The sequence below is a fragment of the Sciurus vulgaris genome (genome assembly GCF_902686455.1).
Source record: "Sciurus vulgaris genome assembly, chromosome: 19".
In the NCBI taxonomy this organism is placed as follows: domain Eukaryota; kingdom Metazoa; phylum Chordata; class Mammalia; order Rodentia; family Sciuridae; genus Sciurus; species Sciurus vulgaris.
The window spans coordinates 10,900,850-10,927,260 of record NC_136480.1 but is presented as its reverse complement, the minus strand read 5'-3'; the positions used below and the strand labels follow the sequence as shown (position 1 = coordinate 10,927,260).

At 41.8% G+C, this 26,411-nt stretch overlaps 1 protein-coding gene across 4 annotated transcripts in view; it reads left to right on the top strand.

Moving 5' to 3' along the window:
- The window catches only part of GRM7 (glutamate metabotropic receptor 7), an 891,077-nt gene extending 865,506 nt beyond the window's left edge, over positions 1–25,571 (top strand). For 3 of the 4 annotated variants that reach the window (XM_079122077.1, XM_079122076.1, XM_079122080.1), the window contains one exon: positions 15,109–16,222. In XM_079122077.1, the coding sequence (XP_078978203.1) occupies positions 15,109–15,158 (50 nt within the window). In that variant the 3' untranslated portion in view covers positions 15,159–16,222. Of the gene's footprint in view, positions 1–15,108; positions 16,223–25,092 lie in introns of those variants that run through there. The other variant, XM_079122078.1, reaches the window with a different exon arrangement.
- The last annotated feature ends 840 nt before the right edge of the window (positions 25,572–26,411 follow it).

Here is a 26,411-nt window from a genome sequence, read left to right as displayed (position 1 = left end):
TTGTGAGCCTCCTACCTCAGCCTTCCAAGTAGCTGAGATTACAGGTGTGCACCACTGTGACCGGCAGAAAGTGCGAAAGCCTTCATATTCACCCCCCATCGGTTATTCCAAGCATCACAGGTATTATTGTACTATTTGTAGACAAGTTAAATGCATGGAAACAGAAGCTTAGAGCTCTCTCTCAAAAAAAAAAAAAAAAAAATCAGTTCGCAAGAGCAACGCTGGATGTCAATGCAGGCATTCTGACATAAGCCATGCCACATTAACTTGATGACCACATGCTGCCTGTCAGAGCAGTGTCCAAGGCAATGCCCACGGCTTCTTTTGGGGAGCATAAAGGGTAAAGGTTAGATAATTTGGTTTGATTGTTTTGGGTCAGAACCTTCTCTCTGCATTTGAAAAGTGACCTGTGATGACATTATTTCAAACCTCTTCTCCAAGTCCAAACCTGTGTTTCCTTCTCAAAGTGTCTCCCCTGTCCTGGTTCCCAAGGGGAGAAAAGAAGTGACGCTCAGCAGTGAAGCGAGCTGCCAGGGCGGCCCTGGGTACCGGTGCTTCTCCATCTCCTAGAATCTACGTATCCACACTGCCATCAGCATCTACACCTCCTGAGCATGTCCAAGACCACTGCTTCTGGCAGTGAGCTCATGGAAGTTGGAGAGATGGATTTCAGAGAACAAATCAAGGGGCAAAAGCTGATAAAGATACAAATAAATGAACCACAGAGATGTTCATGACCTCTTGGAGCTTCCAACCAGCCCTGTGTGGCACAGGAGAGAGTTCTCTGGCCCCTGCCATCTAGTCCCCTCTCTTAGCCTTCTCCTGCTTTATCAAACACAGTTTTGGAAAAGGTAAGCATATTTGAATATGCTTCTTCTCTTGGATATGCTTCTGACCTCGCTAAACTTCAGTTCTCCTTTTACAAAATAGAGATAATAATACTGGTGGCCTGACACACAGAGCTTGCTGGAAAGATTAAAAGGGTTTTTGAATATTCAGGGTTTTGCACAGCTTCTAGCACATTCTAAATGCTGAATGAATGCTATGTTTACAGCTCCATTGTTGGCAGTGCAGGAAGCACGTTCCGGGATCCATGCTGAACTCTGTGACAGGACCAATACTTAATGGCTCAACTTCAAGGAAACAAAAACCATTAAGAGAACACTTTTTTTCATGCCACCACAGTGACTGCTTCCAGTGAAATTCACCACCCATCACTGGTCAAATTTAATAAAGGAGACCCCCCTTGGGATGCAGCATACTGTTTTGGATATTGGGTTCAAAAGCTTCCTTGGAAATAGGGACTTCTGAGTGATCACCATTCGGTCTGGTTGACAACCCACATAGGTAAGAGGTACCCGTGTGTGTGCCTGTGTGTACACATGTACACGCCACCGTCACACATGGGTAACTTCAGTGCTCATGTTTTCTAACAATTTGTTGGCAGTTGTCACTGCCTTCACTTTGCTGTATAAATGCAGACACTGGTCAATTCTTGACTGTAAAACTCAGTAGCAAGTGAAGCAGTAACTCACTTCAGCTGATCTAAATGACTTTCTTCTGGCACTGACCAGTAGGCATCTCATTTATTAAGCCAAAATGGATAAAAGCGATATATGAGCAAATGCACATCTCAAGCTCCAGCAACTGATTTTGGAGCTAAGGTGACAATGCCACAGTGAGGTTCCTGAGCAGCAGTGGCCACTGATGATGTGTGCGGTCTTCTCCTGCACCATTCTGGACAGGAACAAACTGTCATTCTGCCATAATAGAAACTGTCAAATCCCTGACCCCCCCTTTGGAACCAGCTGACTAGCAAAATCTCTTAAGCATAAGGTGTCAATATTACATCTGCACAGATAGCACAGTGGCTAACAGTTGCTGTGTGACTGGACGGAAGTGGGAGCACAGTGACAGTGATTTTTCAGTGAATGGATAGACTGTACAAGTTGTTCAGAGATCTCCTTAAGCTTCCTTTAAGACAGTTTCTGGAAACTTAATAGTGTCCAAATCCAAACAGCACAGGTAGTTTTGTTTACAGGCAGGCTGACCAGCTTTGAAAAGACCGCTTTCTGTCAAAGGAAAAGTTTATGTTAACACAATGTGTCAGTGGTGCATGCAAGTGTGTGTGTGTGTGTGTGCGCGTGCGTGCGTGTGTTAGATTCTCCAAATGCATCCAGAGAAGACTAATCATTGGTATGAGGAGTTTTTATCAAACCATGTTCTAAGAGTTCTACCCACAAACTCCTTCAATCCTCTTAACGCTCATGGAAGTTGACACTCTAAATATGTCCACTGTCTAGGTAAGGAAACTGAGGCATGAAGAGACGCTACTTTGCCTAGGATCATACATCTGAATGGCAGCTATCCTTGGCTTTCTATCATCCATCTGTTCCTATTGCTCCACCTTTGAATCTGGTGGCTATTTTGATACTCACCATCAAATTAGGAGTCTCAGGTTTATCAACCCACAAAAACTATCCCACTTCATTTCCATCTTTTATTTGAGATACTCAGAAAAGAATGAGTTGATTAGAACTTCTTAGTATCAAAGATTTTAAGACAAAGGTGGGGATCATTCCTCCACAAAGTGGCAAAGCACAAATTTTACTTTGAAGATGGGGATTCTCAAATTTTCTATCTTGTAACTACTTAAACATTTGGAAAAGTAGAAAGGACAGTAGTGTTGCAATCCACCACCAAGATTTAACAATTATTAACATTCTGCCATATTAGCCTCATCTTAAAGATACACATCAACTAGGTGAGTCCAAGCCACAATGTCCCCAATTTCTCACCCCAGCTCACCAAGTGTGAAACATCCTCAGCCAAAAGCAATGTTAAGTGTTCTCTTCCCTTCTTCCAATAGAAGCTGCTCTCCTAACTCAGGCACTGAAGAGTTTCATTCGATCCCATTTGTGAAAATGTAAAACTTTTCTTTTCCCTTTGACTGGGTAGCTAGAAGAACTGTCCGATAGGTGGGAAGTCAGAGGCCAGTCCATACAAGGAAAGAGAACCAAGGCAGAACTCTCAGGGACCTCTTCTTCCCACCTCTACCTCAGAATGAAGGAGAGAGACTGCAGGACAAAGCATGAATCAAAGGCAGATTCCAAGGAAGGTCAGCTCAGTCATCAGTGTCGACTACTCCCAGACTATGGGCCTGTCTTCTGCCTGTGCAGTTTCCCCAGTCCTCAGTTACTTCCGCTTTGTGTATCAGGCACTCTCACAGGTCCTGTGTATACAATGGTGACCTAAAGTTGACATAACTAGTTTATATTCTAACAGGGAGATAAGAATACAAATTAAAACATAAATAACATAATACTTCAAAGGGTGCTAGTGGTATCTGATGAAAAATAAAGTGTGTAATGAACTAGAAAGCAAGGGGGAGTCAGTTTTATAGGGGTGACTAAGACAGACCTCTCCAAGGAGGAGACATTCCCACTGAAACCTGGGGGTGTAGCTCAGTGGCTCAGCACTTCCCTAACCTGAGTGAGGTCCTGGGTTCCATCCCCAGTACCAGGAAAGAGAAAATGAAAACCATAAGAAAGAGAAGAAGCCACCTTAGGTCTATCTAGGGAAAGGGAGGACCAACATTGCAGAACACTGGCAACCTGGAGTCAGAGGCTCTGCCCCACCCACCTCGCTCCTCTCCTGTGCACAGTTTTTATAGAGGAGTAACTCAGACTACATTACCTCTGGGGCCTGACTTACAATTATTGTCCTGATTCTTCCATTTCTACATTTTCTTAGTCGTTAGCCATGTTCCTTTGAATAAATCAGTTTCTAGGTCACTGCACATGAGTGCGCACACACACACAGAAGGGAAAGACTCCGGTTGGAAAAGACAGGAAAGTAGCAGGCACCAGTTATCCTTCTAACCCAGACCATGGCGTTTGCATTTCTGCCTCTACCTACCATGGCACACCAGTGATGATTCTGTGGGTGAAGGAAGCTGGGATTCTGTAGAGAGGTGTGCCTAGCTGGCTTCCTGCCAGGGACTGAGTGGACCTCATAAAAGATAAAAGGTGCTCAGAGAAGCAAGGCTTAGACCATATTAGCCAACTACCTAGCAAGCACTGCCTACTTCTGACAGACATTACCAATCCATCCCAGCACTCTCTCCCTCTGAGACTTGATCTGATGACTGGCATAGTTTAAAAGTCAAATCCCTAAAACAGTTGAATAGAGGTGTTTAATTTCTAAAGCAATTTCCACCCTCATGTTGAGGGGGAAGGGAGAGTCTTTCATAGGCTTCCAGTGGTGCCATCAACACATGAATGTTTCAGAAAACATTTTAGGGAGTCATTTATCACAGGATGTAGATACATACAATCCACGTAGATAAAAAAGGAAGGTCTCAACAGATTTCTCAGGGCTTTTTTTCAAGTAAGAAGCCTGAAAGAAATGCTTACCCTATAATTCATAATGGGTCAGTACCTATAATGGCACATTTATTCGGTAGTGGGTTGTACTAATAAAATATGAAGGAAAGTAGAGGGAGTAGATTGCATTAGACAGTCCTCACAGAGGCCTCTTCAAGGATTACTTCAGAAGAAGCTACAGACGTCACCAGAGGCTCCCTCTATCCTTGAGAAAGCCTTGAATGAAGGGAAAAGCTGTGGGTGCCCAGGTATGAGAGATGGTCGTGGGCACCTGCCCGTGTCTTGCCAAATGACAAACAACAACAAAAAAGACCTATAAGTTAATTGCAATATAAAAAACAGCAACATTATAGGAAATTTAGCTTAAAAACAGTAAAATGACTATTTAGATTCAATTACCCTGATAAAGCATGAATTTCTACCAAATTTTTATTATCACAAGTTTAAAATCTATATATACATTGAAATGAGGAACACTCCAACTCTTTGTATAAAATCACCATTCATTAATATTTTGCTACATCCCTCCTCTGCAATACACACACACACACACACACACACACACACACCTATATCCATGTATCCATGTCAACATAACTATATGATCATATTACTGATTTGGACTTGAAATGTTCCCCAAGTCCCTATGTGTTAAAAGTTTGATCCCCAGCCTGTGGCACTATTGAGAGGTGGTGGACCCTTCAAGACGTGGGGCTTAGTGAAAGCAAGTTAGGTGACTGGGTGCATGTCCTTGAAGGGGATATTGGGACCTGTCCTTTTTCCGTCCCTTTTCCTCCCAGCTCCAGGAGGTCAGCAGCTCTGTTTTACCACATGCTCTCACCATGATGTGCTGCCTCACCAGCCTCATAGGCAACAGAACCAGGTGACTGTGGATCCACACTTCCAAAACGCTGAACTGAACCATACCTTTCCCCTTTTAAAGATGGTTTTCTTTCAGACTTTTGAAGCAGTTTCAGTCTGGTAGTACTCACGATTCTGTAACCTGTTTGTTTCTACTACAGCTGTGGCATAAGCAGCTTCCATGCTGGCCCACAGTCCTCACCATCAGCTCCAGGGCCTCACACAGGCAGCCAAAGGATCTGCCACTAAGCTACATCCCCAGCCCAAACATTCTGATAGATTTTTAAATGCCTGATCGAAAGAAGGCATTAAAATAGATTCAACGCCAGGCACTGTGGTGCGCACCAATAATCCCAGTGATTCGGGAGGTTGGTGTGGGAACACTGTTAGGTGCCCGGCCAGCCTCAGCAACTCGGCTATGTCCCAGCTCAAACAAAAGACAAGAAGAGCTGGGGTGCAGCTCAGTGGTAATGTGCTACTAGTTTCGATCCCCAGTAACCCCACAAAAGAAGAGATTTAAGAACCTTCCAGTGTTAGACACATTTTAAAAATTCTAAATAATACTGCACATCTCCACAATATCTTTATGCATATGACTTCATTCTTTTTTATTTACAATTTCTTAATGCATACTGTTTCCAATTAAAAGTATTTACCTCAATAACAAAAACACCATGAAGTTCACTGTTGTCTTCAATTTCTTTGTTTATAAAGTTTTTGTGATTAAATGAACTGACAGATTAATATTCAAATATAAGAAGAAAACACTATCACCAATGAGATTCAACTGCTCAGATCAACGTATTATTTCCATGTCTAATTGTGAACTGTTCACATTCACACAAGGTCTGTGTACAAGATGTGACTTTCAAGCTTCACACCTGACACCCACTGAGCCCAGAGCATTCTGGCCTTCTAGACTGTGAGTTCCTTAAGGACGGCGATGTGTCTTATTTCCTGTGTCCCCAGCAACCTATGTTTAAAACTTGTAAGACGTTTCCTTTATATTGGTGGAGTTCTCTCTGACTTCTATTATTGGTACCAGATACCAAACCTTCCATCTTCTAGGGACAGAATCCCAAAAAAGGAAGGAAAGTTGTTTCCTCCACCTCTTTCTAGCCCAGAGGGCTTCTCTGGCATCCCTTACAGCGCTCCCACATGTGCAGTCAAAACAAGGGTCGCCGAAGTCAGTGGCACAAAACTGTAGACCCAGGAATTGAGAGGCTGAGCCAGGAGAAGCACCTGAGTCTAGGAGTTTGAGACCAGTGTGGGCAAAACAGACTAGTTCTCAAAAAGAAGAGGGTGTGTGCGTGTGGGGGGAACGAACGTGAAAAATCTCAACTGCCACCACACACATACCCCTTTCCACATTAGAAGCAAATGAGCAGGTGCAGGGGCACACACCTATAATCCCAGCAGCTCGGGAGGCTGAGGCAGGAGGACTGCGAGTTCAAAGCCAGTCTGAGAGACTCAGAGAGACCCTAAGCAACTCGGCAAGACTGAGTCTCTACATAAAATTTTATAAAGGGTTGGGGATGTGGCTCAGTGGTTAAGCACCCCTGGTAGCAAACAAATGAAAAAATGGCTCAGGGATGCTTCTGTGTGAGAATGACCTCGTTGGCCTAGAGCCCACTGTAATTCCAACCTGGAATCCGTGCATTGCAACAGTCCTCTCTGTTCTATCAACATATGGCTGATCCCCTCTCTGGTAAGTGCCTTGCCAGGTACACCCCCATTTTCAATCCATCCCCCAGGCTATTATTATTGGGAAACTCAAACACTGGTGAAGCTCTCACAGTACATCTTAACACCTCGATGCAGCATAAAATACCCTCAGCCATCTGAGGTGAAAATCCTAGCAGTCTCTCCTCTGGCATTTTTTTTCCCCTTTCTCTTACCACATGAATCTTGTATTCAAACATCAAATTATTTGCAATTTTCTCTAAACCTTAAGCTTTCCCATGGAACATGCCTTTGCCTATGTGGTATTCCCATCTAGGATGTTCTTCCATGTCTTCAACAACTACAGTGGCCTGAAGAATCTCCACAACCCACTGTTCAAGAAGTGGTTCACTGAGCAGATATAGTAGTGCATGCCTATAATCCCAGGGACTTGGGAGGCTGAGGCAGGAGGATCACAAGTTCAAAATCAGCCTCAACAACTGAGCAAGACTGTTTCAAAAATAAGTAAAAAGGGTTGGGGTTGGAGCTCAGTGGTAGAGTGCCTAGTGTACACATGGTCCTGGGTTCAATCCCCAGTACAACAACGATAAAAATAATGGTATAGTTCAATGTTCTCTCCTCTTTGAGACATTTCTGCATTGAGGCAGAAACTTTTTCCCCTTTTGCTTCTTCCTTCATGCATACTGTCTCCTTCTGTTCACTCATGGGTTCCAGTCTCTGGTCTTTCAGCTTCCAGGTCTTGGACCTGCATACACTCTATGAGCCAAGGACTTGCATGGTGTCTCTCTTAACCTCCTCCTCCAAACTCTGCTTACACCTCATCCCCTCTGAGCCTTTACTCTGTCCCTACTCATGGAGAAAATGCATGTGGAAGAGGAGCCTAAAACCATTCTGACACAGAGTAGCTGCTCAGTAAACCAGGACGGAGTACCAGGACAGAGACTATGTTTCTCAGCCTTTATGCCGCTGCTCTATCACCAAGTTCACTAGCACCCTCTGAGCTCTTAATAAATTTGGATAAATATATATAAGGGAATGAAGGAATTGATTGTGAATCTCCTGTGCCCAAATACCAAGGCCTAGAATTCAGCAGAAGCTTTTCTTCCAGCAACACTAGTATTCCTCTGCTACTACTTCATCACGGTTGCCTTATTTGTAACATTAGCCTTAAGACAGACTTTGGTGCACTGCTTCAATCTTGAATGCTTTATTGCACTGCATCCATAATACTCTCCAGAATGCTCACATCTATAATATATTAAAATTGCAAGATGCACAAAGCTTTTCAATGCCCAGGCAAAGTGCATAACAAGAAAAAAGTAGCTTCTCTGATACGGTAATTTACTGCATCTCTTTTTCTTTCGAAAGCAACCCATATACAGCCTCAAATTACTCAGATTTGAACTCAGCGAAGCTTAAAGATATTTGGAGACAGAGAATCTATTGGCTTCAGAAACATCATCTAAGAACTATGTAAACTTCTGGATGCTTTACATCTTAGAGTACAAATGAGATTTTTTTTTTTTTTTTTTTTTAAGAAGCACTAGAATGTTCATTTACTCTTTTGGGAGTGGAATTGACAATTGATTTCTCAATTGTAACCGAACTATTTTGGCCCTACTTGGATGCTAAAAGGGGAAAAAGACATGTTATGGTTTAAAAGTTACAAATGAAATCTGAGCAGTTACTTCATGCTTCCAGTTGCCCCAAGAAGGATACAGAGGAAGTCAGGGGCAATCCGGTCAGGGGAAGGTACCAAACCCCAGAAGTCCTCACACCTCGCACTTTTAGAAGTCATCTCTTCTAAAATCCCCCAGAGGTGACAGTGGCTTTAGAAAGCAAAAGCTCCTCTAGTCATATTTTCCACATATGTTCAGCACAGAACACCACACACTTCCTAAGCAATGAAAGAAAAAACAAACAAACAAAATTTTACCATTCTAACTCTACAGTTCCACTACCCAGGAATCAGGGGTCATTCTCCATGTGTCCAATACAAGGAAGGAAAAGGAGGAAGACCAGGTCTAGAAAACGAATCAGGGAATCCAAGAAGAGAAAAGGTAGAGGAGAGCACTGTAGGGAGGGAATGAACAAGTCTGAGGATCTTTTTGCAACTAAAAGGTTCCCCGTGGTGGCTGAGAACCAGAAAGGACTGTTAGGAGAAGCTCTGACAGGAACCTCAGCCACCAGAGGAACATCGGCTTTCTCACTCCTGTCTTCCCAGTGCCCTGAATTTGGTGTGAAAACAACCATCTATACTGAAGTAACCACCTGGCCCCACCGTCCTTCCGACCTTGAGTTCCAGCACACTGACGCCTCTTCAGTCTCCCAGGTGGAAGTACAGCCTGCTTTTCCAGGGCTCTGCCTCCTCCTTACACCACCCCATGCTTTGGGGTTCAGCCAAACACCTCTTCACTGAGGAGCTCCCCGAGGCTGCGTGCAGGACACCCTTCCAGGCCAGCCACCACCCTTACAGCATGTCTCCAAGCACTTCTCATAGGGTGTGATCATTTTCTGTCCTGTCACACAGGTCCCATCCCATCTTACTCCCTTCTGTGTCCCTGGTTGAAAGCAAGCAAGCGTGTGGCATGGTTTTCTCCCTGAGATTTTCTAAATGGTTTCTTCTCCATCCTCTTGAACTGGATTACTGTTGTCTACAGAGATGGTAAGCTGGTCCTTGCACTCAGCTGCCCCCCAATCCACTGGTCTGCCCGCCTCCTTCAGCACTGCTGAAAGGTGCCAATTTTTGCTTTGAGATTTCTTCTCTCCATTGGGTGTTCTATGATTTATACATATCCCCACCACATTAAGAAGAAAACACAAAGGAAATGTGCACCCCTTGCTGATGGCATGTGACACTCCTACAGAAATGTCTGCTAATAATCTAAGTACATGATGAATGAGACGTGAGCCAACAGCTGTGGGGTACAGTCTGTCTTCTGCCATCTAACAGAATGAATGACACTTAATAGGTATTGAGTGACATTTGCTTCCATGGGTGGTTGCACAGGGTGACAGATATCCAGAATTTGGAGTTTTATGACTGGATTGGAATTCAGGGTGATTTGGAACACTAAGTCCTTTCCCTGACAATGTTCCTGGTGTCATAAGCATAAGGACAAACGGTCCGGAAGAGAGCTGGGGTGTGAAACAGGGAGGAAGGAAATGTGTAGTTCAGAGTTGAACTGGAGTCATCATGAATGCCTTTCTTTCCCCCAGTGCTGGGGATCAAACCCAGGGCCTCGTGCATGCCAAGCAGGCGTCTTGACATGGAGCCGCATTCCATGTCTGCCTCATTTTTTTGGTAATCATGCTGTTCTTTCTTGTTCAGCTTTGTACCTTTCTGACTGAGTAATGTTCTACTCCAAGTAATCAATTAAAAAAAAAGAAAGGATTTAGGGGAAATCATTAGAAAATAAATTGCTTTTTCTTAACAAAATACAGCAAGTTTACTAGTTTTATTATTATTTTTTAATCTTAAGTGAGAATTAACAGTTGAGGGTAATTGTCCCTTTTGCCATTAAGCCACAGGCTAGTGGCAGTTTACAAATGAAATGAGTGGGCAAGAACACAGAAGTCATTCCTAGAAAGTATTCCTTTTACTAACTGCAAACCATAATGTGAAGAGTTCATCTCAGTTGAAATACAAGTAAACAGCGACTGGGAATCATGGTTGGTAAGGAAGCAACAGTGAGAGGACAGGCATGGGGCAGAGAGCCTACGATGGCTTCAGGAGTCACTTCCAACCAACTCTGAGTAGGCAACAAGCCAGTATTCCCACGTTTGTTGAGTTTTAGATCAAATTAACGGCAGACCAAAGTAATAGGTAGGATCAAGATCTGAGAAATATCACCATGCATTTCCAAAACTGTTTTCATGCACTGCCAAGGGATTCACTAAAACAGGCTTGGGGGGGGGGGGGGGGCTGCAGATTCAGACCTGTCTGGGAAACAATGCAGTGAGCACCAGCTGCAAACTCACAGCCTGGAGACTCCAGGTGGCTTTTTGCTTCTGTATTTTTCTTGTTATATGTTTTAATCTGGTTGAAAACCATCTACTAAAAACTGAGGTATTCCTAATATTGAGAGTAGAGCCCAACACAAAACAGTGCTCAAAAAATATTTGTTAGATGGCCAAGTAAAAAACAAACTTTTATATAAAAATACAGAAGTCTGGCTCCTCTTGTGAAAAAATACCATCTGCCTACTGAGGTAGCTTCCCACCGTGCTCACATCTCTGACACGGTCTTCTACTTCACTGGTAGTGTTCTTTAACATCAGAGAATCGATGAGTGTAGATGTCATTATACTGAAAGTTCCGGGAGGTCATACACACGTCCACGTGCACCTGTAAAACACTGCCTCAGGTATAATGAGGACGTGAGATTGCTGAGCAGTGGGATGCTTATCCTCAGATCTTCTAGATCTTTCCACATGGCTTTCCTGCATGATTATTTCAGTCTTCATTCCTACCACTGTGACCCAGGAGTCCCTCTTTTTTACCGTCTCACAATATGATCAATTTACTGATGGCACAGGCACAAAACGCTACTGTACTCTTGTGATTTTCATCTCTCTGATTGAGGATACTGAGCATTTTTCCATTAGTTGTACTTCCTCATCTTCAGGCCACTGCGTTATAGCTTTAACCCATTTTCTAAAACTTAGATTCTGTTACTCATTTGTGAAAATTCAAATATCCATCCTTTGTCATCTAAATATACGGCAATTTTTTTTTTCTCCTGGCTTATACCTCTTATAACATTGCTAGTGATGTTTTCTAGCTGCCTTCTACTTCAGCATTGTTTGTTATGAAAGAAAACTGGAAAGTGAAGTCCAGCAAATTAAAAAAGCCACAGAGATTTTGCCACATTGATATGGGAAACTATACAGTAATGGTTAACTAAATCAATACAAATAAAAAGATGTTATATGAAAAATAATTGTAAATCAATATGCATAGAATAACAATGTTTTATGGTGATCAAAACCCATGCAACAATCCTGCCCACAGTGTATGGGCAACAGTGATACAGTGGCAGCAGCAGTGGTGAAGTGGACAGGGAAGGACTGGAGGAGGACCAGGGAGGTGTAACCACGTGTATTTCCTAACTGGTGGGGGCGGGACGTCTGAGGCAAAAATGTCAATGCATTTGCATGTGGTCTATTCAGAATGTGAAGTTTTTAAATTTTTATATCACTTTATACATATATTTCTACATATATATGCCGGTATACACTTACTTTTCAAAATAACAAAACTGAGTTTTGTTATCTTTTTATCTATCTTTATTCCTGTATCACATTCCTTATCATTTACAAAATAAAGAAATGAAAAGTGGGGTAGGGGACAGAGTCCCATTCATTTTATTTATTCAATGCTTCCCCAGCATGATATCTGTGAGACGTTTTTCTTTTCCATAGTTATTTTTTCCTACACACTTCTTTTAATGTGGGGGACCAATGTTCCACAAAACCCACTTTGAGATATTTTTGTGAGACAAAAGGGTTCACATAAAATTGAAGAAACAAATAACCTGCTGAATTTCATGTCAAACTGAGTGTTGGCTATGACATCAAGAATAAGCTGGGACCTTCCATTGGTCAGCAGATACGCATCAACAGCACTTTCAAAACAGCGTCCTTAGCCTGAGCTCATGGGTGAGCCTCAGTTCTCTACAATGTCTTGCTTTGTGAACTATGAGTGTAAACGAATTTAAAAACTTCAGTAAGGACAATGTCATCGACTCCTATTCTTTCTTAAAATCTTAAACTTTAGCTTTACAAGCAAAAAAAAAAAAAAAAGAAAGAAAAGAAAAGAAAAGAAACCTACGTTAAAACAAAAGTATTTTCTTAACAAGTGTTTTATTGGACAACTATTTAAGCCAGGCCATTTTCTTTCCCGGACCATAAACTATGTAACTATTCACACAAATGCAATTATCAGACACCACAGGCACTTCGTTTATTTACTCATAAGACCAGATGGTTTGAAAACAAACATTATAATACACTGGGCATTGCTGTGAAAAGCACATAATTGCCATTCTAGGAACTACATGAACTTCATTATAATTTTGCTTCAATATTCCTAAGCAATTGTGCAAAGAAAGCAAATGCAGGTTTATCATTTGGCAAAGAAATTTAACTTAAAACACATTTGTACATTATATTCCCCCATGAGAAATAGAAATAATTTAAACATTCTGGTTATCGACAGGATAAAATTTCCTTTCCCAATTTTATAAAGTCTCTGAGAAGTTCCACATTATGGTGCTGTGCTAACCACACCTCAGGTAGGGGAAGGACTTGGGTGGGACCCTAGGGCAGGGGAGTCTAGTGGCAGCCTGGTGTTCCTCCTGGGGACAAAGAGGGAAGTCCTGGTTCTAGAAGACTGTTCTTTCTGACCCCTGGATTCCTCCCAGGTAAAAGAGGACCTCTCTATGCTATCAGAGACTATGACCCAGGCAAAACATCTTGGAATCCTATTCTGTTCTGCAAAACATCATTTCTAAATTTTTAAAAAACAACTCCATATTGATCTTAATCTAAAGCAGTACTCTGGCTTTACAATGCAGGGGCAATATTTTCTTATTTTTTTTCTTTTTGTAAAAACTTTTCCTTAGGGATTGGTGTCTTATAGTAACCTATTTGAGCAAATGCAATTATACTTTTTTTTTTCACTAGACAGTTATGTTTATTCAGCAAACAATCATTTAATCACACAACAGAGGTGGTCTAATATATTGAGGTCAGTACCAGTTACTGAGATTTTTGCTTATTTTCTCTTTGGTCCAAGGATAATCAGCATGTTGGCATTTGACAAGATCTGCTATGACTATCACAAAGTTCAGATGAGATTTTCTTAGTTGTGACAGTGAAAATAAAAATTCCTGTATTTTCCTCCTCATATCCCAAACAAGCACATTGCTGAAGACCATGAATGCTGCTGGGACAACATCAGGGACCTTCTCAGAAGACTTGGGTCTTCCTGAAGCTGAGCCCATATACACATCAAGTGAAGACACATCATGAGTGGAGTATCATGACCAGAGTTTTCAGGAGACCCTGAATTTCAGATAATTCTATTTCTCTTTTTAGTGAATCAATGTGATATAACAGAGAAATGAGTTTTCTAATTGGAATTCCTCAGAGAGAGATTCCTAATCTGAACCCAGAAAATAAGATCAGTTTATACACACACACACGCACACACAGAGTACACATATTTTGGAAGACAAATGTGCGTTACTCAAAGATCAGATCCAAACTGTCTCAATATTTTAATGTTGCTTCCAAGTTCCTCTAAATTCACACACGAACACATGAATTTCTGAGCTACTTATGAGTTCTCAGAAAAAGTCTTGCTACTTCTCTGCTGAAGAACAACTCTTTTAAGAACCTAAGAGCAAGCAAAATAAGTTGTAAGTAAAGGATACATGACAGTTACTTTGCGTTCAGCAGAAGGTGATGTACAACTACTGAGATTAGTGAACCAAGAACATATCTTGCTTACAGTGGTACTGAGAACTAGGACCAGTGAGTGAAAGAAAGTCCTAGAACCACTGTACCACATGGGAAAATAATTCATTCTAAATGTCAATAAAACAAATGGGGTCTGTGCATATTAAGCTACCTGACACATTAAAGTGAACGTCAAACCTTAATGGAAATACTTCTGCACATTACCATTTACAAGCTAGTAATGACAACATTATAAAAGTCACTCTACAGTCAAATGACTGTGTGAATGAGAAAGCACTCTGGGTGACTTCATCTCTAGTCAACTTAAATTAATTTCAGTGACCCAAAACGAACTTCTACCATGCAAAGGACATTTGTTATGAAGGGTCTCGGAGAAGACCACATGATGAAATTTGGTATAACATGGTAGACTCTGCAAGCTTAGGCCTGTAATTAGGAAGTGTTACAACCACCGACAGATACACTAAACTTACAGATTCAACAGGAGGAGGCTGAAGACATCTCAGAGAATACTGCTGAGAAATACCCGTTTTACTGGACAAAGCGAGAGAAGCAGAGAAATCCAAAGCTGTGTATGTTCTCCAAAGCCTCATCCTGACTTGATTTTGTACCACAAACGCCCTCAGTTCTAGTCCCACCTTCTCTTTTGCAAATAAGGTCACTGCCAACACTTACTCTTTCCATTTCTTTTCCAGGCCCTGCTGCAAAAAAGAAGTATGTCAGTTATAATAACCTGGTTATCTAACCTGTTCCATCCCTTGGAACCCTGGAGGAGGAAGAGACCCTCAGTTATTCCGTCACCCAACCTGGCATAGGACTCTCTTGGTCCTGCCCGCTTCCCATCACCGGAGGAACTTCCCCGGCCGGGAGACCAATGTTAGAGGATCCAGTGTCCTAAACAGCTGCTTTCTGAAATATCCTTACTTTATCTTGGCTTAATAAGTCACTGGCATTAGCACTGCCAACTCGGCTTGAACTGTGGACCTTCCCTACCAGAGGGAGAGTTGAGACTCAAGTCCCACCCTGGCTCTCCAGGATGTAACACTGAGGGCCACAGGACCGACTGGGGGCTGGCCTGTCTTCTGCGTATGCACTCCCGGGCTGCAAGGTTTTGAAATTTTTCTGTACAGTTTGTGAGGACTTTTGCACTTTGCCATCTGATGTCGTACCTTGGTTCACTGTTTGTTTCCGAATGCCCTGTTTTCATAGAGCCCCGCCCTCTCAGAGGGTGGAATGTTTGGGGAAATTTTTTAAATGATTAAAATTTTAAAAAGATCTCGGCAGACAAAGACACACAGACACCTGTACATGACTGTATGGTTAGGATTAGAGTACCACTGCAAATCACGTTATTTTTTTTTAAGACAAAAAAGATATTTACAGACCAAAAACTGTGCTGAGGAAGTAAAGCCCACCTATCTGTGGTACGATGTAGGTCACAGGAAGAGCAAGCTTTGGCTAAATGGCATAGAGGTCTTGGTCCTTGGAATGCATGCAAGTGATGTATTTTACAGCACCTGTTGATCATTTATGTTCAATATTTGTATTTCTGTTCTCTTTTGTTATTTTAATTACGGTATATGGATATTTTGCAATAATTTTAATAATTATTATGCGATTTGAAGGAAAGAAATATGGATTTTTCATGTCTTGAGGTTTTGTTCATGCCCCCCTATGATTGACCAGTGTGATAAGGACTTTGAAAAAAGCATGTATGTTTTTTACTGTTTGTAATAAGTACTTTCGTTAATCTTGCTGCTTATGTGCCAATTTAGTGGAAAAAAAAAGGAAAAAAAAAAAAAAACAAAAGCCCTTGCTGAAGAATTCCCTCTTTCCATTCTCTTTCAATTCTGTGGTATTGTCTAAGAATGTATCAATAAAATACTTTGGTTAACTTTTTTATTTTCTGCAATAAATATTTTAGTTGTTTTTCCCCCTTTTAGTTCTAGTTAATTTCAAGTCTTAAGCTAGGTAATGCTAGGGACAACCAGACTGGGTGGTAACACTGATTCACAGCTGCAGTCATATGTGAAGTATGTATTAAAACCCAGAGGTGCTACTTTAGCTCATAAAAAAGGAGCAATTGCAAAGCCCATTTTTTGTTTGTTTGTTTGTTTGTGCTGGGGTTTGGATCCTGGGCCTTGCACATACTAAGCAAACGCTCTGTGTACCAATGAGCTACATCCCCAGTTCTTTATTTTTTTGAGCCAAGAATTTTTCTGAGTTGCCCAGGGAAGCCTAAAATTGCAATCCTCCTGCCTCAGCCTCCTGAGCAGATGGAATTACAAGTGTGTTTCACCATGCCTAGCTGCTTCAAAATTGGAGTTGAGACCTGACAACATTCAAATATTAACTCAGCATGTTTTCTACCAAAAATTTCAAGAATGACAGAGGAAGGAAAAAATAAAGAAGAAATATTAACTTAAATAAACTGCTGTCTGGTGGCAATTTATTGAAAAGACACTCATTTTCACAAAAGCTAACCAAAGGATATGGTTTCTAAGGACAATCAAAATGATGTATACAGTGACCAGGTTGGTCCATGGTGGATCCGTCATTAATCTTCTATCATGAACAATAAAACCAGTCACTGCTTTCCATCATTGGCATCTGTCAAACACTCAAACACTTTCTGCTGTCCCTGGGATCCCTTGGCCAAAAGCAATGTGTTAACAGAGATTAGAAAATTCATTTTGATGGCAGACTAAGGAAAATGAAACAGATTTCCCAGTATAGCCTCTCCTTTAAACACCCTTCAGGAAGAATGCAAATCAAAGCAGAAATAAATTTTGAATTATCCAACTTTTCAAACTGATGCAAAACCTGGCTCCTCTTCCTCCTTACCGTCCTTAGGGAAGTCATATAAACGTTCTTTGGAATTCTCCACTTCCTCAGTCAGAAAATGATTCAACACACAGCTTCCTTCCTAGGCTTAGGAGGCTTGTTTTAGACCCTCTGCTGTGATGGAAGGACCTGACAAGAACCAGGTTGAGGAGGAAAAGTTTATTACGGCTCAGATTCAGAGGCTCAGTCCATGGATGACTGACTTCATAGCTCTGACCCCAGATAAGGCAGAACATCATGGCAAAGGAAGGCAGGTCAGGTCATGGCCACCAGGAAGCAGAGAGAAAGCTCTGACCACCAGGAAAAAACTATAAACCTCAAAGGCACATCCCCAGTGACAGAATTCCTCCAGCTACCTGCTTAAATTACCACCCTGTTAATCCATTAGGTTGTGCTCTCATAATCCCATAATTTCATCTTTGAACATTCTTACCTTGTCTAACACATGAGCTTTTGGGAGACAACTCAGATCTAAACCTTAACAAGGTTTAACAGAAAAAAATGTCTGCAAAGGCCTTAGATCAGGGATGTGCATTTAACTGCCAACACTTGTTAACAATTACAACTACCATTACAGCAAGCACCAGCATCAACAATAAAGAATAAAGGACTCAGTGCTCTTACCATCTAGCTGTGGAAACAGAATATGTACAACAGGACAAGGTGGGGAAGCCAGGCTGCATTCTGGCCATTGGTAGAAGTGACTTTTTCACTAAGATGTTGCATTAGAACCTCTCCCCGTTACTCAAGTGTACAACCAAAATTGTAACAGAAGAGTGAAAGAAATTCCATTCAGAACTGGAAAGAGTCACTTTCAAATATCTTTGCTCTACCTACTGATCCTTAGAGTACTAGTGATATAATCATGATCATGATAATGACAATGATAGAAACAAAAATTTCTATAGGGCTATGTGTAGGAAACTTTTATATACATTACATAGTTTATATCATTTAGGCATATCATGCACATTAAAATGTATGCTTTATTTATACCAATTTGTTCAAAATGCAGTTCTGACCCACTTGTACAACTGTCTGCCACCCAGTAACTGGGATAGGGTGGTCTGGAGCCACAGAGCAGATGTCCTAGAAATCTTTGGCTAATGTAATTAGGCAGCATGATGAACACTCACTCCCCCAGTCTCTCAGTTCTCCTTGCCCCTTATCAACTACACCCATCCTACCCCACTTCAAAAGTCTTGGCATTTTGGTATTCTCTTGAAGAGCATACTCTCCCCTGAAATATCCACATGACGCAAGTTCCTCATTTATTTCTAGTTTCTTCCTAAACATCATCATGCCTGACAGCTTTCCTGACAGTATCTGAAAGGACAATGTTTCACCCAACATCCCAGTGAATCCAGTAACCTGCTCCACGTTTTTTACAATGCTTTTACGATTACCTGACTTGATAGATTTGCTTTCTTGTTTTTGTCCCCTTATAAGTATGATCAGATATTTTTTGTGTTGCTTACTAGTAATATCCTAACAGAACAAGGCTTCAGAGGTTGTAGGGGTTCCATAAATATTTGTAAGTGAGTCAGTGAAAGCAAGAATGAACAGATAAAGCAAATGAGCTGGAAAATACCAAAGGAGAGCCAGAGAAGCCAGTGCCACATGACTGCAGTTGACTCCACATGAAGAGACACCAGAGGTGAGATTATGAGTACAAACAAGATACAGATAATCAAGAGGAAGAGAAGTGTAAACATTTAACTCTCTGCCTTGGCATGTCAACGACATGGGTTTTCTTTTCATCAGAACATGAGCCTGTCTTTGGGGGAAGTGAAGTGGAAACCTGACGCAGACATCCAGAGAGTCTAAATCAGGAACACTTTGTTTGAAGGAGGAAGGGAGGAGATGGAGGTGCCAGAGTAAAACAGTGGCACTGGATTCAGAATCCAAATGCTAGGGTTGAAGCACTGAGCTGCAGCATTTGCTGCTATCAGAGGACAAAGCACAATTTAAAGATCTTAGTTGGCTTTATTTCTTACACTAGAATCAGGCAACACTTCATTCTTTAAAACAGAACTCGTGTTCTAAGGAGCTGAATAGTGGGGGCTGGTTTTATAGACAGAAAAAAAGCTGAGGAAAATAGAATAAAAAGGGGATTGACCATTTCAAAGCTAATTTTCTTATAAAGCAGGAACAGGAGGTAAAGTAATTGAAAAATAATTGATTGGTTAATATCAGTTAGCTTTCCTGTGTAAGGATTAAGGCAGAGGGAACTTCCCTGTCATATCAACTACAAGTTGCCTATTGGGAAATTTGGCTGTAGTCTCTGATTCGCAGGAGGGTCAGATAAACAGCTGATCCAGCTTAAAAACATAGAACTTAAGCATAAGTGACTCTATTTTGATTTTTGGTCTGGTTTATCAGAGCCTAGTGCAGGAGCTTATTCCAAACCCATATTCTCCTGGAATTCTCATTTAATACCAGCTGTACAATCTCAGTCGATCCATTAACTCCTGGGATCCTCCATTTCTTGATCTTTACAAGGTGGACAGGATCTGAATGCAAATAATTTTAATCAAGTGACACTATATAAACTTGTTCCAGGACATGAACTTCACTCCCAGAGTAGACTGACCAAGACGGAACACGGTAATCTAAAGCAGTGCTGGAGGCCTGGTCATGGGAAAGAATCACTCTACTGGTGTCACCACTGATGAAGGAGCCTCAGCATCCAGCACCATTTCTGGCAACCCCCTGACACAAACAAAAGCAATGGGGTTCCAATGGACAAACCCCACAATCCCTCTGCCAGTCGGTGCTGATATTTCCCATTTGACATTTCCTCTATAACTATATGATCCTCCTGTCAAATCTGCTTTAGCTTGCTATCTCCAGTGTCTGCTTAGATCCTGACACTCAAATCTGTTCTCTACCCTTCCACCCTCTGTGCTAGTGATAAGCTCACCTAATCCTCAGACAGAAGACTGGAACATTCTGGAAGATGGTAAGGCATAGAATAGGGCTCTGGAATCTTCTGCCAGAGCCCTAGGACTTTGGTACATTCATCAGCATTAGATGGATATCAACATGGTCATTTCAACATTTAGAATTCCCATGAGACTGCAGGGACAATTAGTCTGTTATTTTCTTCCGTATCTAACAATAGCAAATATACCCAAAAAGGAGGCATCTTTCAAGCCTTGTCAAACCAAAAACTCTCATATCCATGGCATTTGAGTCTCCTTCACAAAAGCGAAGAAGTGAGGTCAGTAATCCTATCACTTAACGAACCTGGAGTGGTTTTCAGCGCTTCCTCTTTTCTATGCACTGGTGGGAAATCTGCCTGACTGTCTTCCCTCAAATCTTGCCAAAGAATTAAAGTAAGTTCACACATTATTTCCCTAGTCTTCCTCCTTTCAAGTTCTAGAGGTTCTGTATGCACCTCTGAATTCTCAGCAGCGTCCGCTCTCCGAGACTCCTCAAGGGGAGACAGTGTTTCCACACCCTCAGGACAGATCCACCCTCATACTTACAAATGAATCGCCAAGGCAGGAGATCACAAATTGGCTGCTGACCCTGAATCTGACCTGCTAGATTTCAGTTACAATTTTGCTGGACCATCTGGTGATCTGAGGAATGACCAGACAGGTATGGGCCAGTCCAGCTCCTAAGTCGCACTGAGTGCCAGGGGGACCAGGTGCTGTCAATCAAATGGACTGCCTGGGCCCTCCTTGCTGTGACCCTGAGCTTGTACTATGTCCTGCACACAGCATTGTTTCTCCTGCCTTCTCCTGTCCCTCATTTTTACTTCTAAGAAAAAGTTCAGTAAATCAATAAAGAGAAGGTGGAGGCAAAAGGCAATCCTGACTTCTTTGCCCTCACACATATCTACACAAATGCTTCTCTAATTTTGAATATGCCTATGAATCACTTGGGGATCTTGTTGAAAAGGCAGATTCTGATGCAGCACAGGGGACCTGGATTCGACATTTCAGATTAAGTTCCCTAGAAAGGATCCCATTCCTGGAAAAGATCATAATCTTGAACTGGAGTTTGATTTTCATGACCCTGAATGTGTATCAAACCCCGCAAGGTCTTCAAAATACCTGAAAGGTCAGACCACACTCCAAGAGCATCCAGGTGTAGTTTGCTGAGATAAAGCCTGCCATGTTCTTCCATGCAAACTTCCCAAATTAGTTTTAATGAGGACATACTTCAATCTAGGGGGTCTCCAACTTCACTGATAATTAAAACTTCCCACAGAGTTTATCAAAACACACAATGCTACCCTACTCTTAAAGTTTGACAAGTCTCTGGTGGGGCTGATAATTTGCACTTCTATTTCCCAGAGGAGATGTAATGCTACTGCTGCTGGTCCGTGGACCGCCCTTTGGTCAAGTCCAAACAAGCAGACTGCTCTTCCTGTCTCTGCACATAAGGAAAGCACATGCAAATGACATTATCTGCTGGCTCTCTCACACGGTGCATACTTCTGCTTGTTTGGGTTTCAGACTTCCTCACACTGCTCCTCTGTGGACTGTGTGCAATGATCTGCATTTGCTCAGGAGATTCTGCTTTCCAGTGAAGCAGCAGAAACCTGACTCCCTGGAAAGTCTCCTAGATACCCACATTTGTCCTTCTTTTTTAATTTTTTGATTCATTATACACAAATGGGGTACAACTTTTCATTCTCTGGTAGTACACAATGTAGACTCACACCATTCTGATAATCATACATGCACATAGGATAATGCTGTTTATCTCATTCCATTATCTTTCCTTCCCTCAGCCCCCTCCCCACCCATCAATTCCCTCTACACAATCCAATGTTCCTCCATTCTTCCCTTACCCAACCACCCTGGTTATGTACCAGCATCCACTTATCAGAGAAAACATTTGGCCTTCGGTTTTTGGAATTTGCTTATTTCACTTAGCATGGTATTTTCCAACTCCATCCATTTACCTGCAAATGCCATAATTTCATTCTTCTTTAAGGCTGAGTAACATTCCACTGTATATATATGCCACAGTTTCTTTATCCATTCATCTGTTGCAGGGCACCTAGGTTGGTTCCACAATCTAGCTATTGTGAATTGAGCTACTATAAACATTGATGTGGCTGTGTTACTGTAGTATGCTGATTTTAAGTCCTTTGGGTATAAACCAACCAGTGGGATAACTGGGTCAAATGGTGGGTCCATTCCAAGCATACTAAGGAATCTCCACACTGCTTTCCAGAGTGACTGCACCAATTTGCAACTCCACCAGCAATGTACAGGTGTGCCTTTTCCCCCACATCCTCACCAATATCTATTGTTGCTTGTGTTCTTGATAATAGCCATTCTAATTGGAGTGAGATAAAATCTTAGGGTGGTCTTAATTTGCATTTCTCTAATTACTAGAGATGATGAACACTTTTTCATATATTTGTTGAAGTGTCTGCCCAGTTCCTGAGCCCATTTTACTGTTTGGGTTCTTCATATTTTTGGTGTAAAGTTTTATAAGTTCTTTATAAATGTGAGATTAGTGCTCTGTATGAAGTATGTGTGGAAAAAGATTTTTCTCCCACTCTGTGGGTTCTCTTATTATTGATTGTTTCCTTTGCTGGGAAAAAGCATTTTAGTTTGACTCTATCCCATTTATTGATTCTTGCTTTCATTTCTTTCACTTTAGGAGTCTTGTTAAGGAAGTCTGGTCCTAAGCCAAGATGATGAAGATTTGGGCCTGATTTTTCTTCTGTTTGGTGCAGGGTCTCTGGTCTAATTCCTAGGTCCTTGATCCATTTTGAGTTGAGTTTTGTGCAGGATGAGAGATAGAGTTTTAATTTCATTTCACTGCATATAGATTTCCAGTTTTCCCAGCACCATTTGCTGAACAGGCTATCTTCCTCCATTGTATGTTTTTGGCACCTCTGTCTAGTATGAGATAACTGTACTTATGTGGGTACATCTCTGTGTCTTCTATTCTGTACTTATGTGGGTACATCTCTGTGTCTTCTATTCTGTAACACTGGTCAACATGTCTATTTTGATGCCAACACCATGCCGTATTTGTTACTATTGCTCTGTAGTATAGTTGAAGGTCTGCTATTGTGATACTTCCTGCTCAGAACTGCTTTGGCTCTTCTGGGACTCTTATTCTTCCAGATGAATTTCATGATTGCTTTCTCTATTTCTGTGAGGTGTGTCACTGGGATTTTAACTGGAACTGCCTTGAATCTGTATAGCACCCCTTTGGTAGAATGGCCATTTTGACAATATTGATTTTGCCTATCCAAGAACACGGGAGAGCTTTCCATCTTCTAAGGTTTTCCTCAATTTATTTCTTTAGTGTTCTGTAGTTATCTTTGTAGAGGTCTTTCACCTCTTTCGTTAGATTGATTCCCAAGTTTTTATTTATTTTTTTTTTTTTTGAGGCTACTGTGCATGGAGTAGTTTTCCTAATTTCTCTTTCAGAGGAGTCATCACTTATGAATAGAAATGCATTAGATTTATGAGTGTTGATTTTATATCCTGCTACTTTGCTGAACTAATTTATGAGTTTTAGAAGTTTTCTGGTGGAGTTTTTTGGATCCTCTAAACACAGAATCATGTTGTCGGCAAATAGTGATAGTTTGAGTTCTTCTTTTCCTATTCGTATCCCTTTAGCTTCTTTGGTCTGTCTCATTGCTCTGGCTAGAACTTCAAGAACGACGCTGAATAGAAGTGGTGAAGGAGGGCATCCCTGCCTTGTTCCAGTTTTCAGAGGGAAAGCGTTCAGTTTTTCTGTTTCGGTCATTTCTGTTCTTCACCCCTAGGGTCAGGACTTACTCCCAAGTGCCTTCACCTGCTCTTGGATTTGTCACATTCCAACTTCTGCTCTCAGGGTCGTGACTATCACTTTACTTGGGGGAGGGAAGGGGAGGGTACTCGGGATTGAACTCAGGGGGCTTAACCACTGAGCCACATCCCAGGCCTTTTTATTTTGTGTTGTGAGACAGGATCTCACTAAGTTACTCAGGCTGGCCTCCATCTTGTGATCCTTTTGCCTCAGCCTCCTGAGTCCCTGGGATTACAAGCATGAGCCACCTTGCCTGGCCTTGCTTTCACCTGCCTGAAATCTTTCTAAAGTTTCATCTGTTCCCATGACTGTGTCCGGATTGCACCCCCTGGCTCAAAAACATGGGGACTTTGGTTCTTTTCTCCAAGATTCTTTCTCACTAGATACTGGTCCAAAGTAGGTCCAGAAAAGCAGTTTTGTTTTGTTTTTACCCCCCCTGGTCCTCTGGGTATTACAATAGACAGTGGGAAGACATTAAATCAATAAATGTTTTGAGCACTTACAATGTATCAGGTTCCATTATAAATGCTTAGAGACATAGGAGGTAAGAAGCCAAGTCCCCTGCCATGAGCTGGCTTCTAGAAGACGTGCCCAGGATTTCAGATGCTCTGCTCCTGTGCAAAGACAACTTCTTCAAGATACACAGGGTCACTCAGAAGTCCAGCCCAGAGGTCCCTCTCCTTGTGGCATTTCTGCCGTTCCTCCACAATCTGCTCCTTTCCACTTGGGAAACTTGGACATGAGTTGTTTTCTTTGTCATTTTCAGCTTTGCTGTCCTGTGGGCTCCAAAAAGACACGGAGACCCAAACAAGCACATCCCAGCTGTCCAGACACCTGGTTCCATAGCTGAGAAACTGCTTTACTACTCAATGGCAGGCAGTTTTCACTATGAGAAAGGGAAGCAAGGTCTTCCCAGGAAGTCCACCAGCCAGCTAGCTTGCGGCAAACAGTATTAGAGTAACTGGCATTTTATTTTGCTTTGTGTTTTAGGCTTTTGGTTTGGTTTTTGATTTTTTGTTTTTTGGTTTTTTTTTTTAACTTTTCCTTCTAACAACCAGAGCTCTCCAGAAAATGCTGCATGTGACTAATGACCTAGACAAAACCAGAGTCCATCTTAGTAACTGCCACCCTGCCAGTCAGCAAATCACACTGGTCCTTGAGTCAAGTGGGCAAAGTTGGTTTGCTGCTGCTCAGACTCCTGGAGCATGGAGACATCACAGAGGTAAGCTCAACCTGCCATGCTGTGGGCAAGCTCTGTCATCACCAGCCACGTGCACCACCCCATCTGAACGCAAATGCAGCCTGCGCAGGCTTACTAATATTAGCTCAGCTTAAAGGAAAGAAAGACCAGCTGATTCCTCTAACGTTGTGCAGCTGATAAACAGCAGAGCTGAAGTCTGAACACCTGTTTCACTGACTGCATATATCAAATAAATTTCTAACCTTAATAAGATTTTCTCAGAAGTGTACATATGAACAGTATATAATTACAATAAGAAAATTAAGCAACATTGAAACAATTAAGAATATTTCTCATTTTCAAATGATTTCAACTTCATAAATGCTTACATGCATGCCAAGAAAAAGCTTGAAAGAAATATACAAAATGAACTATGCAAAGATGAGTTATTAGTTATTTTCCCCCTTTATATCCTACTTTTTTTGCAATGAGGATGTGCTACATTTATACTCAGGGGAAAAGTTAATTTTAAAATCATCCTATGGATTTCTGCTAAGATGGCAAAGAGCACAGGATGCCAGGTTCAGACACAAAAGTATCCCTGGACACAGAGAGCGGCTCTCCTGGACCTGCAGTTGATGGCAGAATGGCCAGGGCTCTGCCAACTCACGCATGCCAGGTTCCACCCCAGAGAGTACGTGGCAGAAACTCTAGAGCAAGAACTAGAAACTGAAATATTTTTATAGTTTTCCCCAGAGCATGCTCTTGAAAGAAATATGGCAACAGGGCCTAAGGTCTGAAAGGACACTGGGCATTAGGAAGAAGAGCCATCCCTGTCCACGTCATCTCTGGGTGCCCCCTGTCCCAGGACTCATTACCAGACAGAGGAGCTCGCCTCCCCAGTGGACCAGATTGAGAACCAGAAATGGAGTTAGTAGGTACATGGCTCTCTGCTGTGGGACAGAAACTTGAGAAAGTACTTATCAACATGAAAAGATTTGGGAATATTTTCTCATATTAAAGACAAAAGCATCAATTCCAGGTGGGTTCTAGACATACATGTCCAAAGAAGAAAATAATGTGTTATAAAAAAAAAAAAGTTGGGGGGCATATACGTCTGACCTTAGAGACAGGGAATGGTTTCTTGGAAGTAGATTGAGAGGGCTAACCAGGCAAGAAACAATTGATAATTGTGAC